This window comes from Nelusetta ayraudi, unplaced genomic scaffold, assembly GCF_046127955.1.
Source record: "Nelusetta ayraudi isolate G7.1 ecotype Tasmania unplaced genomic scaffold, CSIRO-AGI_Nayr_v1 ptg000020l, whole genome shotgun sequence".
NCBI classification, from domain to species: Eukaryota; Metazoa; Chordata; class Actinopteri; order Tetraodontiformes; family Monacanthidae; genus Nelusetta; species Nelusetta ayraudi.
Genome location: NW_027466070.1, coordinates 1,355,493 through 1,371,207, shown reverse-complemented (window position 1 = coordinate 1,371,207; position 15,715 = coordinate 1,355,493). Strand labels below are relative to the sequence as shown.

At 43.7% G+C, this 15,715-nt stretch overlaps 1 protein-coding gene across 1 annotated transcript; it reads left to right on the top strand.

The window, feature by feature from the left end:
• The first annotated feature begins 1,425 nt into the window (after positions 1–1,425).
• On the top strand, positions 1,426–15,677 carry LOC142888830 (anoctamin-9). Its single transcript, XM_076027269.1, has 24 exons — positions 1,426–1,860; positions 3,802–3,876; positions 3,999–4,121; positions 4,213–4,349; positions 5,101–5,150; positions 5,235–5,293; positions 6,241–6,320; positions 7,151–7,285; positions 7,365–7,458; positions 8,056–8,116; positions 9,700–9,782; positions 9,924–10,028; positions 10,161–10,325; positions 10,422–10,458; positions 11,464–11,575; positions 11,797–11,854; positions 11,949–12,046; positions 12,160–12,356; positions 13,137–13,289; positions 13,508–13,655; positions 13,758–13,880; positions 14,120–14,213; positions 14,353–14,465; positions 15,055–15,677. Exons 1-24 carry the CDS (start codon positions 1,837–1,839, stop codon positions 15,071–15,073), a joined length of 2,343 nt encoding a protein of 780 aa, XP_075883384.1. The 5' UTR covers positions 1,426–1,836; the 3' UTR covers positions 15,074–15,677.
• The last annotated feature ends 38 nt before the right edge of the window (positions 15,678–15,715 follow it).

Genomic DNA, 15,715 nt, shown 5'->3' with positions numbered 1-15,715 from the left:
TGTCTCTGGCAACATAATTTGAAGCAGGTTTTCTAAATACCTAAATATGTTCTATAACCACATGGTAAGATATCACTGTACACATTGTAAAAAGGTAACTTAAGTCGTGCTTACTGTTAATTTTTTATCTTAATGTTTAGGTGAGGATTAGGATTTAGCCTTACTTTTCTAACTTTCAGACTGTTAAAGCAGCAGTTTTAAAGTGTCTACAAAAAATGTTGTCACTTTTTGCAACTTACATCTAGTATCCTAACAGACTGACTTACTCAATACTTGGCAGGAGGTGTTAAGCCCATATTAACACCAACTTAGGGACTATCTTAAAATAATTTGTTTGACTGAACAACCAATGTGTAATAGGAGGTCATGGTTGTTTGTCATTAGATCTGTACTCTCATGTGTGACTTAAGCCGTGTGTGACGCTTGTAATAAGGGTGCTGTGTTGTCCAACAACGTATCAACAGGAGCCCAGATAGTGTGGCCTATAGGTGTCAAACTCTGGCCCGCAGGCAATATACAGCTGGCACGTCAATCAGGACAGGGCATTCATCGAAGGATATTATTATGACTTAATTGGTTTATTGTTGTTATTTTATTTTAAATGTTATTATTAGGCCGGGAAAAAAATTATGAATTTTTTCAAAATTGAAATTCAATTTTGCATGCGCGCAATAGTGAGTTATTTATTGTATGGTATCAAGCTTTGCTTGTTCCATATTCAATCTTGAAGCAAAACTTGTTTGGGTCCATATGAAATATTATTATTATTAATATTATTAATATTATTATTGTTGTTGTTGTATATAAAGGCTCAAAGTTATATCTGGAGGAAGATGTTTTCAATAAATATCAACGTTGGCCCGGGACTTAGTCCCAAATTTTAAATTTTGGCCCACTGTGTATTTGAGTTTGACACCCCTGCTCTGTATTTATTTATTTTTTAAAGAAAAGGAACGAAAATACAATATCACAGCTGATACAATAAAGAAAAGAGATCATTAATATTAACATGTTTGTGATGTGCATTCTTACCGTAAGCTGGAACTAAATTGTACATAAAAGGTATCAGTACAGTAGGGTCTATACTTTTTCACATAAAATCGCGTGTAGAGTTGCAGTGCAGTGATACTGCACTAAAAGGGCCTTTCTGAGTAAATATCCACATCGGCCGCTCAGTTTTATAATAAAATTCCATGCCTCTGACTACTGACGTGTTTGCGTTACCTTTAACTAAATGCCACAGTGATGAACAGCGTGTGGGAGGATTCGGTCACCGCGTGAGTCACTGCCTTAAAGTTGGCTTGCAAAGGCCGTTGTGTATGCTGCCACCTAGTGGCGCATGTGTGCTACTGCACACCCCCCGAGAAGGAGGAGGGGGAGGAGGTGGAGGAAAAGGAGGAGGCGTCCGTGATTGCACCTGCCAAGCCCCATCGAGGGAGCCAGCCAGCTCATGCGTGCTTGTGTGTCTATATGTGTGAATATTTTGTGTGTGTACGCGAGAGCTGTGCGTGTGTCTGCGCCCGCGTGACACGCAGCCGTCTGCTCTGTTCTGTCGGGTGAACTCCGTCGGGTGACTGAAATAAGAGCCAAGGTGCGCAACTGAGTCCAGCCGGGGACATGCCGCGGCGGCGGCGGCGGCGGCAACAGGTAGAGTCGCTTGTCACATTCCTCAGCCTGTAACGCAACAGCACGCGCGCCACTGTCCCCTTGGAGGAAGTGCGGAAGTTGCCACAGCCGAGGAGCCCGAATGGTTCATTTTTTTCCTGTAGCTGAGGCGTCTGACATGAGTGGTGACCGCGGACGGCTTTAATCCGGGAGATCGCATCTGCATTCATCATGCCCGGCGGCCACAGGAGGCAGGTAGGCGAAGACTATTTATGCTGTCGCCTGCTTTCAATGTGTGTGTGTGTGTGTGTGTGTGTGTGTGTGTGTGTGTGTGTGTGTGTATCAGGGTCATGCTGTGGTGTTATTGTAGCTCTATAGGCCCTGTTCCCCCTGTAATCACTGACAGTCCAGGCAGTTGTGTCGGATTAGAATAACCCCCTATAGACTCTGATAGCAAGGAGCGTTCAAAGTCTGTTTGAATTCAAAAGCAATCAATGGAGGCGTCTCATACCCGCCACTTTGAGGTCAGAAGTTGAAGATTGACTTGTTTGTCAAAGTAGACAGGTACAAGTTTAGATAGTGATGCGGTGATGGTGGAGATAAAGACAAACACACAGTTATCACACAGATGTTTCCTTGTTTGAGGGAAAAAAAAAAAAAAAAAATCCCTCCCCATCAACATATTGCCAAGACAAGTGCACTCTTATTCGAAGTAAAGGCGTGTTATTGTCAACGACTCCGAACAAAAGCAAATGAATGTGTGGAGACAGAAGAAGAAGAAGAAGAAGAAGAAGAAGAATATGATGGTCGTGTGAAACAAGGTTACAGGTTGGGCTGAATCCAAGATCACTGCCGGAACTGTTCTTGATTTCGAAGAGAGTACAATAGAGAAGGAAACGGGTGATCCAAGACCTGCACCGCTGTTGGGGAGGTGGAGCCAGTCTTATACCAAGAGGGCATTTGGCCGTTAACTGCAATGCAACCCTGCCGATGAGCCTGCTGGTGGTAACAGTATCATAAATGATGAATGCTACTGCGCCTGCTGTTTAGTTGTAGCCAAATGCAGGAGAAAAAGTGTCAGTGTGGGGATATTGATGCGGTTAAAAAATATATACCAAAGGCCAAATATCTCAAGGTCATAGACATGGAACGTTTTCATTGGCTCACCTCATCTAACCCTAACCCCACGCAAGGGAGAGGATACAGGCAAAATGGAACTGATATTTTTAGTCTGCCCAAATGACTCTTGGCCTCCTAAAATGGAAATTAAACCAAGCAGAAGGAGCTTTTGATTTTTTTTGAATGGATATGATTTGAAGATATAAAATGGATCCTGAAAGATTGTCCCCCCCACCCCCACCCCACAACCACCACCACCACCACCACCACCACCCCCGCTCAATTCCCCAGAAATGAGAAAAGCCCATCCTTCAGCAATTTTCTTTCCTCTGCCTTTCATGAAGTGCGGGGCTGGGACACATCCTGGAAACCACCCCCTTTGTGACATCACAAAGGGCACAGAAACCACTTAGTGCAGCTTGGTGCCACTCCACCCTTGGAAAACCACCTTGTTCTTGTCTCTTGTGGACAGTCCAACAAAGTTTTGGCAGAAAGTAGCGTTTCCTCAGGATGCTGCAAACAGAGGGCTAAATATGGTGGTATTTGGGGTTTATTTTTAGATGGAGACCTGAAAGAAAACTATAGGGACTTTCACACTTTCTGTTAAGCCTCTGGAGTCAAGGCTGAACGTCAACACTCCAGTTTCACTCGTCCTCATGTTGTTTTTCCCTCGGTGGCGTTTTTGTCCAAAGGAAAACGTCAAACGTTGTGTCACCGTCCGACAGCCCGTTGACTTCCTCCAGCGCCGTCACAACGTTTTATATTTAGCAGCGCTGCACCTTACAGTGTAAACTATGCGTGGACGGCGTGAAACAGGGTTGATGGGTATCTGCCTCAGTGAGGTCGGCTCGGATTAAGTTTCTTCAACCCGCTGCCCTCCGCCGTGAGTCAGGATCGCCACACATTCCTCCCGGCACGTTGGCATTTGCTGACACACCCCCGAGTCATAGTTGGACAGGATTCCTGCGCAGATGACGCCGTTTCTGTGGACCGACGATGCCAAATTGTTTGCTCCGTTAGCTTGCCGCGATTTCAGTCGATGACTTTGACTCTAACCGCCGTCATTTGGTCCCACAGCCCAGCATTGAGCTGCTGGAGTTGATCGGGGTGGTGAAGGAGAACGGCAACGAGTCGACGGGGCCTCCTCCAGTGGTGAGAATCTCTTTTCCTTGCCACTTTCTCAATGTGCCGTTCACACACGCGTGCAGGCATCCAGCTCGCGGCACAGATTAAAATGGATCCATCCGTTCAGTTGCGCTGCGTTTCTCTCACAGTACACTTCCTACTTGTACGACTACGTCCTGGTTGCCAAAACGATTGAAAACCAGGAGCGAGAGGCCTTCAAGAAGCAAATTGAATACATTGAGGAGCTGAAAAAGAAGAATATTAAAGTCACGGTAGGTGCGAACAAAGGTTCGGCGATGACTTTTGTGTTTTTTTCTAAAGGTCCCGATTGTTCATCCCTCATCCTTGTCTCCTCACCGTCAGAAAATCATCGACGATGACCTGGTCTTCTACGGGATCCAGGCGCCCAAAGAAACCTTCGAGAGATACAAGTATCTGCTCAAAGTGTCCGACGCCTGTAACTGGAGCTCGCATCAGAACACGGTGCCACTCAGCACCAGGTGAGACACTGAGGATGCTGCCGCTCGCCCTGCACTCCGACATAAAACCCCACACATGATTAGAATACAGGTATCTATTTTCACGGCCGCTCTGTCACTTCGCCTGTGAGGGTGAAAGACGGTGAAACACTCTCCCGGCAGAGCCTCACGAGAGCCGAAAATAGCTCCTTCCGATCACGTCTGCCAATTCAATATTTGCGTGCTTTTCACTTAGCGTGACATGAGAATAAAGGTGTTGGTGACGTAGACGAGAAATAGTTGCGGGTGCACGTGTCAGAAGAAGCTGTTCTTGCTCTCCTTGATCAACTAGTTGCTCAGAGCGCTCTAGGCAAGGATTGTGATTTATTCGGAGGATGCTCTTGGAGGACTTCCAGAGTTACTGAAGGAATCTGTTGTTACTTACCGACACATGTTAGGCCTCGTTTTTATCCAGGGATGAGAGCTTCAGATGCATCAATCCAACACTGAAACCTTTTATTCCCAGCAGGTTGCTACTGATATCAGTCTGCCTTGTTAACACCGAGTTTGAAATGGTGCCTTCAGGTGGCAGATTTAAAGCAAAATTTAATTGATAGAATTACTGGGCAATTACTTTGCTGTTAGTGTGCTATAAATCTGGTTCATCTGCACCTCTACCAATAATTAAGGACATTCTAGTCATGAAGTTTAAGTTGTTTTTGATATGTTTTCCCTCTATAAATGCAGACTGATTGTCCTGAAAATGCCTTAATTGTGTTTGTCCTACATTCAGGATAAGGATCGTCCACTTCATCCTGACTCACACTTATATTCACACTGGAGGTGAAGCCCTTTGCACTCTTCTCTTCAATCCAGACACTCCATCCAGATCTGTAATCTTCCTCTTCTTCACCTTCTTCTCTGCAGAGAATTTGCGGGACCTGTTGAAGATAAACGTCTTTGAGTCAAAGTTCTGCTTGCACGAGGTGAACGCCTTTCTGAACCTGGACTGTAAAGGCGCTGTTCTGTTAAGGCGCTGTTGTGTTGTGCTGTGTTGTTGTTTTTTTAAACAGACGCCTGAATAAAGTGTGAAAGCAGGGTTCCCACATCCTCATGCCTCAGATAGCTGATACTATTATCAGGCCTGCGGATCTCTTCTATCTCCTGTGTTCTGCCTTTATTGAGGGCTACCAAAATGCTCAGTGAAACTTGGCGTCGGCCTCACGGCAACACAATAGGTCGCTGTCAGAGGAGTTTTGATTGTTTTTTTGTTTTCTGTTTTCTCTTCTCGCTACTGGGACCCAAACGTGAGTCATATTAATGCAGTGAGTCATTCAGCACCGGGAGTAAGTGGGCATGTGTGTGAACATACGCCAACACTGCGTGCGCAGTGCACACACAGTGGACTCCATGCATGTTCTGTTTCTGAAAGCAGCGAGATTATTGCCCCCAAACTCCACAAATGTATAAATTGCAAAGTGAATATTTTCTTCTTCTTTTTTTAATTTCACATTATGACCAGGCAGCAGTGAAATAATGTTCAAGTGAGGCCGCTTTAATGTCCGACACGTCATCAGCATTTGAAATCTGTGTTTGTACCCGGAAAAAGAATAAATAAAAGCAAAAACAACAACCAAAAAGAACACACAATAAGCCACTAAAAGTAGCAGACGAATTAAGTACACATATTTTCATTAAAGCACATTTATTTCTACTTGCTTTCACCAGCAATATTTCACATTTGATATTTTTTCTTTTTTCATTTTTTTTCTTTTTTCTTTTTTTCTTCTTTTCTTCTTTTCTTTTTCGGCCCTATTTTTTTCATATTTGATATTTTCGGCAGAATGTAAACCTTGTAGCCTGATTGGCTCAGACTCAGTCATGCATGTTTTGACGAATGTTTGCTTTTTTCATGTCGCGCTTCTGCTTTCAGAAAAAGAAACAGAAAGAGCTGAAGGAGAGCTGGGCACGATGGACGGCCTGTCTCCAAGGGCAACCCATAACGGCTGTCAGGTTGACACTGCTGCGCCGCAGCCCTTTTATCACTCCGCTCTTTACACTACGCAATTATCCCGCCGCGATTGTGCTCCAAGTCATTTCGCTGTGAAGTAGCTTTCTAGTATTAACCCGGCAACAGCAGTCAGGCCACGCCGGCTGTCGGGGCCATTGTTCCAAGTGCTGGTTTCATGGCAATTCGACTTTTAGAGAGTGTTTCCCTTTGCATTCACAATGCAAACACGTGTGTACAATGCAAGCACGTATGTACGCGTAAGCGTCGCGTCCATTGTGAGGAATGACGCTTTTCATCACAGCATCAGCTGGCAGAGAATCTGTGTTGACTGTTATGCCAATACTACTGAAAATCCCAGCGATGCAGTAAAAATAATGGTGCTGCACCATAAGGGACCAGTTGTTTATATTTAGAGCTATATAGCAGCCTGAAACCATTTGCTGTCCCCAAAAGCTGTGCAGCTGTCCAGAAAACAGTGTGATAGTGCTGCATTTGTGATGTCACAAAGGGCAGCGATGCCTCAGCCATAGTAAAAATACACCTAGCCGGGGTTTTTCCTAAAGAATCCGTTGTATAAGGAAGCCAAACCCCAGCATTTTGGCTGGAGGTTGTAAACAGAGGGCTAAATGTAACACCGCCCATGTAGTAGAAGTAGTCCTTTAGATTACAATACACAGCGGCCCGTATCCAGAAAGCCTTTGTCAACCTGGAAATGAAAAAAAAAAAAAGTTGTCTTTATCTATTATTTCCCTGAAGTGCGAACACAGCAGCAAAAAGTGATGAATTTCGCCCTCTTCCTTTTTTTGCGTGCACCTGCGTGCTGGCATTCCAGGAACTATTTTGGGGAGAAGGTGGCCTTGTACTACCTGTGGCTGGGCTGGTACACGTTCCTGCTCATCCCGCCCGCCATCATCGGGGTCATAGTCTTCCTTTATGGCCTCGCCTTCTTTAACAGCTCGCCTCTCATGTAGGTTCACCGACACACACACACACACACACACACACTCAGAAGCTGTCATAAACGCAGGGTTTTTTTCTTGCTGTAGAAAGGAGGTCTGTGAAGCCAACATCACCATGTGTCCGCTCTGCGACCGGAAGTGCAAAGTGTGGCAGCTCTCCGACACCTGCACGTACACCAAGGTACACCAGCGTGTCGGCAGCCCAATGTTTGCTTTATGTTGTTCCGTTTTTGTTTTTTTTTACACCTTACACTCCAGTTGGAAAAAGAGCCCATAGGAAGAATTTCAAAAAAATGTGATGCCAAACGTGGAAGGTGATTGGTCGAACCTTCTGTCCATCACATTCAAGTGGCCCAATCGGATTTGTCACCATTTTATTTTCTTTGTTTTTCTCACTGCAACAAACACCAAGCATAAGAAGAAATGGTGCACCAGGGTGTGTCACTCAACTCTTGAACCTGAAGCCTGTTAGCAGTCGAGAGAATCCATGTTTCCCACAAAGAAAATTCTTCTTTTTTCTCTTAATGTGAAATTCCATCCTGTTCAAACTGCTGCTGTCGGTGTGTTAGCGAGCTGCAAAAAGATTTTTTTCTTTTCTTCTGGCGTTGTCAATATTCATAAGCTCAGTTGTCGTGGGATCTATCCACTGCAATTTCAAGGCTGATTGGAAAAGCTTTTTTATTGGATGGGTGAGATTCCAACATTTTAAATGTGAGCAACTCGTTAGCCACGGGGCTGTGTTTGTGTTTACCGCTGTGTGTGTTTTCTCCACCCAAAGGTGAGCCTGCTGTTTGATAATGACGGCACAGTGGTGTTTGCGATGGTTATGGCAGTATGGGGTGAGTTTTGTGTGTCTGTGACTGCCGCTGTTCCCACCACATTCTCTGCAGATTTGCATCCAAAGCTTTTGAAGCCAATTTGACAGGCAGGATTTTTACAAACACAAATTGAAATAAATAAATAAAATAAATAAATCTGGCTGCACGGCTCTCCTCCAGCACTGTTGTCCTCTCGTCCAAATGTTTTTTGGCTGCTCAACTGGCACCTCGCACAAGCGAAATCTCTTCTGCCTGGGATATATTTTTGTTTTTGTATTCGAGTGCCTGCTTGATGTTTTTCCTGAGACGTGCACTGCCAAGGAGATGCCACATCACGGAGAGAAAAACCTACTTGTCCTTATTACCCTCGTCTTAATCAGCCCCGGCCATCTGGCTATGGGGGTGGTCAGCCGCTCGTCCACATGAGAACATTAAAGGTGTAACTTTTAAGATGTGATCATGAATCCCGCTGGGAACATTTAACAAATAAAGGGACAAACAGTGTTGATATAATATCAATAACCTTTTTTTTTTTTTTTTTTTTTTTTTTTAAATACAAAAAACATTTATTTGCTGTTTTTTTTTTCACTCATTCCACTTTATATAGATGGCGTGTCCTGAGAGTCTGCCCTGGATAAATCAGCCCTTTGTGATGTCACAAATCGGCCCTCTGCCTTTTTTTGTTCATTTCTAAACAAAATGTGAATGGTGTCACAAGGCAACAGTTTCAGCAGGGAGCTAAACCCAGCGTTTATCTGGGTGCTGTAAACAGCACCCAGATAAACCCAGATGTAACATTCTGTTGTCGGTAGCCTTGGGGGTTTCTTTCTTCTCTTCTGTCATCTCTTCTCGTTTTCCAAGAAGAGATGTTGAGAGAGTGCGATCTTTAGGAGTCACTTCTGCAGTCTTGGCAGAACAATACGAGTATTGCATAACTAATTACGAGGAAGTGTGTGAAGGAGGGTTTAGCCAGAGGAAGAGAATGACCGTGACGAGGCTTCACAAGCAGCAGGTCAACAATGTGGGAGATTATGTGTGAGACAAGTCAGCTGATTACTTGAAATCCGAAAAGGGGAAAGAAAATCAGTTGATTATTGCGTCTGAAGCAGAGTGTGTAATGCTCACTGAAGAAGTGATCTTCACTCTAGTTTTAGCGCTGCAAAGAGCTCTTAAGATAATCTTCTCTTTGTGTTTTCATGCAATAAACTTCACCGAAACCACACTATAGGGTGTCCCAAAAACATGTATACACACGTTAAATAACACACATTGTGAAACATTCCCCTTGGCATTTGCGTGCATTCACCTTCAGTGGCTGCTCTCAATTTAGCAACTGTTGTGCAGGTCTCGTAGCGTTGACTTTGTGTTTTAGTTATCCCCTTAAAAAAAAAATGTCTAGTGGTGTGAGATGTGGTGAACGCGTAGGGTATTCACCGAAAACCCTTCATCCAGTCAACCTGTTCGGCAGGATGTCATCCTCTAACATCGCGCACATGCCCTTTTATTTGTTACTGTAAGACTCATTTGTGTGCCAGTATTTAGAAAGCTATAAAAAATTATTTTAATCTACAAAATTGATTTGAAACAACTTCACGTCTTCACAGCCACGCTGTTCCTGGAGTTCTGGAAGAGGCACAGGGCTTCTTACGTGTGCGAGTGGAAAGTGTCGGACTGGTGCGAGGAGGAGGTAAACACACCCTCGCCACCTCCTCTTATTCTAAATCTCCCCTGTGCTCCATTGGCTCTCTGGTGATACCGGTTCACTGATCACTGGCCGACTCCACCGGTGCGTCTGTCTTTTTTTTTTTATCACCACGTGCACCTGTAGGAGGAACTGATCCTGGAGATTGTGAACGATGCCAACTGCCAGCCGAAGACATACAAGCACTCCTACCTGCGCAGCACCCTGGTTCTCATCTGTGTCACGGTCATGGTGGGTGCTATTTTCATCACACGTTTTTTAAATATGAGATTCAAAGAGCCCGAAGAGCTTTCCGTGAATTTCCATTTCCTTTTTGTAATTGTCAAAAATAAAATGCGTCGCTGTGGTTTTCCCCCCTGGCAGATACTGGTGATCATCGGCCTGACTCACGCCCTGGTGATTTTCAGGGTGATTGCAGCCGTGCTCCTCGCTAACGGATCATGGGAGTTTCTGAGCAACCACTCCAACACCGGCGCGATGATGCTGGGGGCCGTGGCCCACTACCTCATCATCACTGTCATGACTCGGGTAGGCCACCCCAGGGCCTCACCTTTGCTCAAGTCTGCTATCGGGAGCCAGTAAACATCCTCTGTGGCGCTGACGCTATCCTTGCTGTGTTTCCAGGTCAACAGGATCGTTGCCATGAAGCTCTGCGAGATCGGTACGTTGTGCCGGATCTGCTGGGAACATCTTGACGCCCTGATAACGTCCCATTGATGGACTCGCATTTCCTTTCTGAACTGCTAATTGGAAAATCATTATTATTATTATTATTATTATTATTATTATTATTATTATTGATTTTAAAACAAGCAAGCAGATCCATGCGGAGGGTCGGAGGCAGGTCAGATGAGTGATAAGACAGGATTGGGTTCTTCAGTTTAATAAAAGTGCTCTTGAATTGAAGAATTCAAAGAAGAAGAGCTTGCACTGGGCACTTACTTACCAACAATGGAACTTACGGTTGTAGTGAGAGAGAGAAGAGGATGCATAGGTTCCTGAAGGGAACTGCCTGAACAAGAATAGACAGACACTGAATAATATTCTTTTGAATAGGGAACAAAATCTGTGAAAGTTGTGCAAGCAGAAGATGTGAAGAAACAAAAGGTCTGAAGTTAGTATATATTAGTTTTAAAGAGGTTCTGCTGGCTCAGGAACAAACAGGAAACGTTCATTTTTGCTTTGAACCTCAGTTTGGACGTGGAAAATGTTAAAACAGAGAACTAGACATGATATAATCGCTTCTCAAATGAAACGCAAACAACTGGAACAGATTTTGCCTCCTTAAAAAACGTCACACATGAAGCAAGTTATTTCTCCTCCAGGACTGATGTTGAGGACTCTAGTTTCAGGGTCTTTGAAAAGAAAAAAAATCTTTAGGGTGTAAAGAGGAAACTTATCTTATTAAAGGGCAACGTAGTACTTTACACTGCTCGCAAGGCGACAGGCGACTGGAGGTCACACGATAATCAGAAGGTTCATCTGGTTTAATGGTCACACACCAAAACCAGTTCCCACTCCCTAGTCTTCTGTCAGGATCCTCAGCAGTTCCTCATGATTACACTGTGGTTCCTTATAATGTATCCCGTTTGTATTTCAGTGCGTGAGTTACTGCCACCTGCTGGCAACTGCATGAAGCGCTGACGAGATCTCTCCTCTCCACCAGAGAAAACGAGATCTTTTGCGGCCACGGAGAAGAGCTTCACCGTCAAGATGTTCACCTTCCAGTTCTTCACCTACTTCTCCTCCCTCTTTTACGTCGCCTTCTTCCTCGGCAGGTAGGAAACTGGAGCAACATGCGGACTGACACCAGTTAGGCTTGATGTGCAAGACAAATGACAAGGATTCTCAAACCAAGTCAGTTTGGCCTTATTTGGCCAACCTTTCTAAAAAGGAATTGCTAGACTGCGTAGACAGCACTGCTGTATTCAAGACCCGGCGAGGGGGGAGATTTTCAGCTCGTTGTTGTCGCTCAGCCTTGTGTTTTAATGCTCGACAGGATAAACGGCCATCCTGGAGGCTATGTCCGTATTGCCGGGAAGTGGAGGCTGGAGGAGGTGCGTCACACACAGTCAATTCCACTACGATGTTTGCGTGTTTTGAATGTATTGCGTTTTGGACTCAAACATATCTCCCCATCACCCTTTGCAGTGCCATCCTAGCGGCTGCCTCACCGACCTCTTCATCCAAATGGCCATCATAATGGTGCTCAAGCAAACCATCAGCAACGTCTTTGAGTTCACGGGCCCGTAAGTAAGAGAAGGAAAAGCTGCGCGGTTTTTCGACAGGTGCGCCTTCCGTTCGAGTGATGCCGGAGCTTTCCTTCTCTCCTTCTGTCTGCGCCTGCACCGCTTTGCGTCAGCTGGCTGAAGAGGTGGCTGAAGCGAGGGCGGACCAAGAAGCTCCAGCGAAAGTGCGCCCACTGCTACCTGAAGGACGAGTCGGAGGCCAAGTACGGCGCCGAGCTGTGCGACAACTGCAAGCTCCGCAACTGGCTCAGCAACTACCGGTTGAACGACGTGGACTCCTTCAGCCTGTTCCACGAGTTTCTGGAGATGGGTAAGTCATCAACCCCCCCTCCCCCCAGGCAATTTGGGCCATGTGACTAAAAGTTGGTTTTGACTTCCGCCTCCATACATGTGTATAAAATCTGGCTTGATTTATGATTTTTATATTGGTAAAAGCTCAACATACTGCCCATTAATACATTAATAAAAGTGTATACTCGCATATGATACTGGGTTTCCTTAATAATTGTACACACTGGACCCTTAATTTGTCATGTCATCATAAAAAATAAATAGTAAAAATACATTTTGTAATTTTTGTGAAAAAAAGGAAATATATCTATGTTTGCATATATACATATATATATATATATGTATATATATATATATATATATATATATATATACATACATATATATATATATGTATACATATATGTATATATATGTATATATATATATATATATATATATATATATATATGTACATATATATATATATATGTACATATATATATATACATATATTATATATGTATATATACACACACATACATACATACATATATACACACACACACACACACACACACACACAGATTGGTCGGTAGAAATAAAATAGGAAGAAGCTGCTAACTTATGTTAGCTGCTGTTAGCATTAACAGCTTATAGCAGTTTGACAGTGAAAAGATGACAGGGCATAATTTCACCACTCATCAACCAAATGCACACTTCACAGCAGTGCACAACTTCTCCATGTGAACACAGACACACCCACGCAGTCCAAAAAAAAAAAAAATCAATGTCCTCTTTCCTTGCGCTCTGTCCTCAGTGATCCAGTTCAGCTTCACCACCATCTTCGTGGCGGCGTTCCCTCTCGCGCCACTCTTGGCGCTCATCAACAACATCATCGAGATCCGACTGGATGCCATTAAAATGGTCACCTTGGAGCGCCGGCTCGTTCCAAAGAAAACCAACGACATTGGTGAGTGTCCTGATCCAGAAGGAGGTTTGTTTGAACCTGGGTTTTTTCACTGTCACCTTATGGTACCATGATAAGTATCCCGTTTTAACTACATACATTTTTTCGGTTAATTTCTGAAAAACGCTGTTAGAAGTTAAAATCAACAGAAGAATATACTGATGTACGGAGGTTTTCTTGTGCCCTGCGACTCTGAATAAGACTCTGACTCTTCTCCTCAGGTGTGTGGATTGACGTGCTGGAGGCCATCGGGGTGTTGGCCGTCATTGCCAACGGGCTGGTCATCGGCGTGTCCTCGGATTTCATCCCTCGCCTGGTCTACCGCTACCAGTACGGTCCGTGTGCTAACGGCACAGCTGGAGATATAGAGTGAGGATGAACAGTGTGAAAAAAAGAGAGATTTTTTGTGTCATGTTGTCTGTGACACATTGCTTCAATTAAAAAAAATAAATAATAAAAATTCCTTTGAAGTTGCATGGTGGGCTACATAAACAACACTCTGTCCATCGCCCGGCTCGGTGACAAGAACATCCACAACGACTTCTCCACAGAACAGATGATCACACCGAATGGCTTGAATGTCACTTCCTGCAGGTTTGTGCTATTTCACTCTATATCACTCTGCAATTTTATTTACTCGTCTTGAGCTATTATGTTAATGGGCTGGAGAGAAAATGAACATTTTTCTGAATTATTCCAGTTCAACTCTGTAAGATCTGTGAAACCTTCTCAACCTGCCACGCAGAGCGGTAGCCACAGTCATCAGCTCCACGTTTGTGGCTCAAGGACAACTTCTATGAAGTGTGTCACCCTTTGTTGGTTTCCCCTCGCAGCTACAAAGACTACAGGAACAGTGAGGACTACAGTTTGACCCACCAGTTCTGGCTCATTTCGGCGATGCGGTTTGCTTTTGTCATCCTATTTGAGGTGAGCAGCTGCATCATTCACAATAAACTGCTAAGACACCTAAAAGCACCTGATATCTTTGCTCCTGGTTTCTATCATGGGAAAGCTAATGGAACACGTTTCAGTTCTTGCGCTAATTCTCCTTTTTGTCTGCTTGCAGCATGTTGTCGTCATATGCAAGTTCGTCGCAGCCTGGTTCGTGCCAAGCGCCCCCATGCAGGTCAAGAACGACAGACTCTTTGATAAACTGAAACGACTCAAAGAGGAACTCAAGTGAGTGTGAACACAATATGTTGGTCTTTTTTTCATTATTTGCACTCATTTTCACATTCATAGGTCCCACAGTATCTCAAACTCACTTCACTGATATACCGAGAGTCTCCATCCTGTCACTGAAGTTGTACTTTCTGGCTTCTTACATACTCTCTGCTTTCTAGTGAAGCTCTCAGTTCTGGAAATCAGCCCTTTGTGATGTCACAAAGGAGACTGGTACCTCCAGCACGGTCAATAGTAGCACCTGCAGCCAGGCGTTGCTCTGCCCTCTGAAATTTACGTGTTGTTTTACCCTTTCAAAATGCGTGGAAGGTCCAACAGAGCATCACTCCTGGCAGCAGGAGGTTTCAGGTCAATGTTGTACCACTTTACATGCATTGCCCCCGTTCATAAAATAGATGAATATGCTGTTTACTAGCATCTATGGGTGTTTTTTGTTTTGTTTTGTTTTGTTTTTGCTAGACAGAATTCTATTTTAGGTGACTCTTCTTTGTGTTATATGAAACTTTTTATTTACCTTTGGTTGCTGCTAACCAAATATTATTGTTGTTGTTTTTTTGTTTGTTTTGTTTTTTTTTTACTTTTACAGTTCATTTGAGATGTCATAGTGCAGGTTCTGGATGCCATTCCCTTGCTGAAGACATAAACCCAGTGCTGCCTTGTGTTCTGTAAGTGTTCGGAATATCACAGTGGTGAGCTTCGAAGCTGTTCATCATCTTAAATACTGGTTATCTGGAATGTCATCTTATGAAATGGACTGGGGAGACAGACCTTTTTGTCTGGGACAGGACGGGTGTACGGTAACTAATTTTACTGAACATGTCTTTTATATTATTATTATTATTATTATTATTATTACTATATTTTAAAGAATGTACTGACAGCTAAATGTTGGATCTCTGTATTTGTGAGACGTATGTGACTGTTTTTATGGAAGGTTTGAAAATAATTTAAGCTGCTACTGCATAAAAAAAAAAGCGCCAACTGATTCCGTATTATTGCAATGCCTTATTTGTGTTTTGAAAAGATGAAGAAAAAAACCTTGCTGCAATGAATGTGATTCCTGCTGCCGTATTGATTGTGACACTTTGAAATCAGAACCATGTTTTGCCTTTTAATATTTTATTATGACGAAGAGGATGTTTTTTTTTTTGCCTCGCGTAATATGTTTTTAACTTAATTGTATACAAATAAAATGCTGAGATGACAACACTTTGCAGTTGTATTTCATTTGCAGCTTAAGCTGCGGC

Bases quoted from the DNA above. Each gene is read 5' to 3' on its own strand.
- LOC142888830 (XM_076027269.1), top strand. From the start codon at position 1,837: ATGCCCGGCGGCCACAGGAGGCAG. The intron at 8,117-9,699 runs GTGAGTTTTGTG...ACGTCTTCACAG, and splicing joins GATGGTTATGGCAGTATGGG to CCACGCTGTTCCTGGAGTTC. The intron at 13,881-14,119 runs GTTTGTGCTATT...TTCCCCTCGCAG, and splicing joins TTGAATGTCACTTCCTGCAG to CTACAAAGACTACAGGAACA.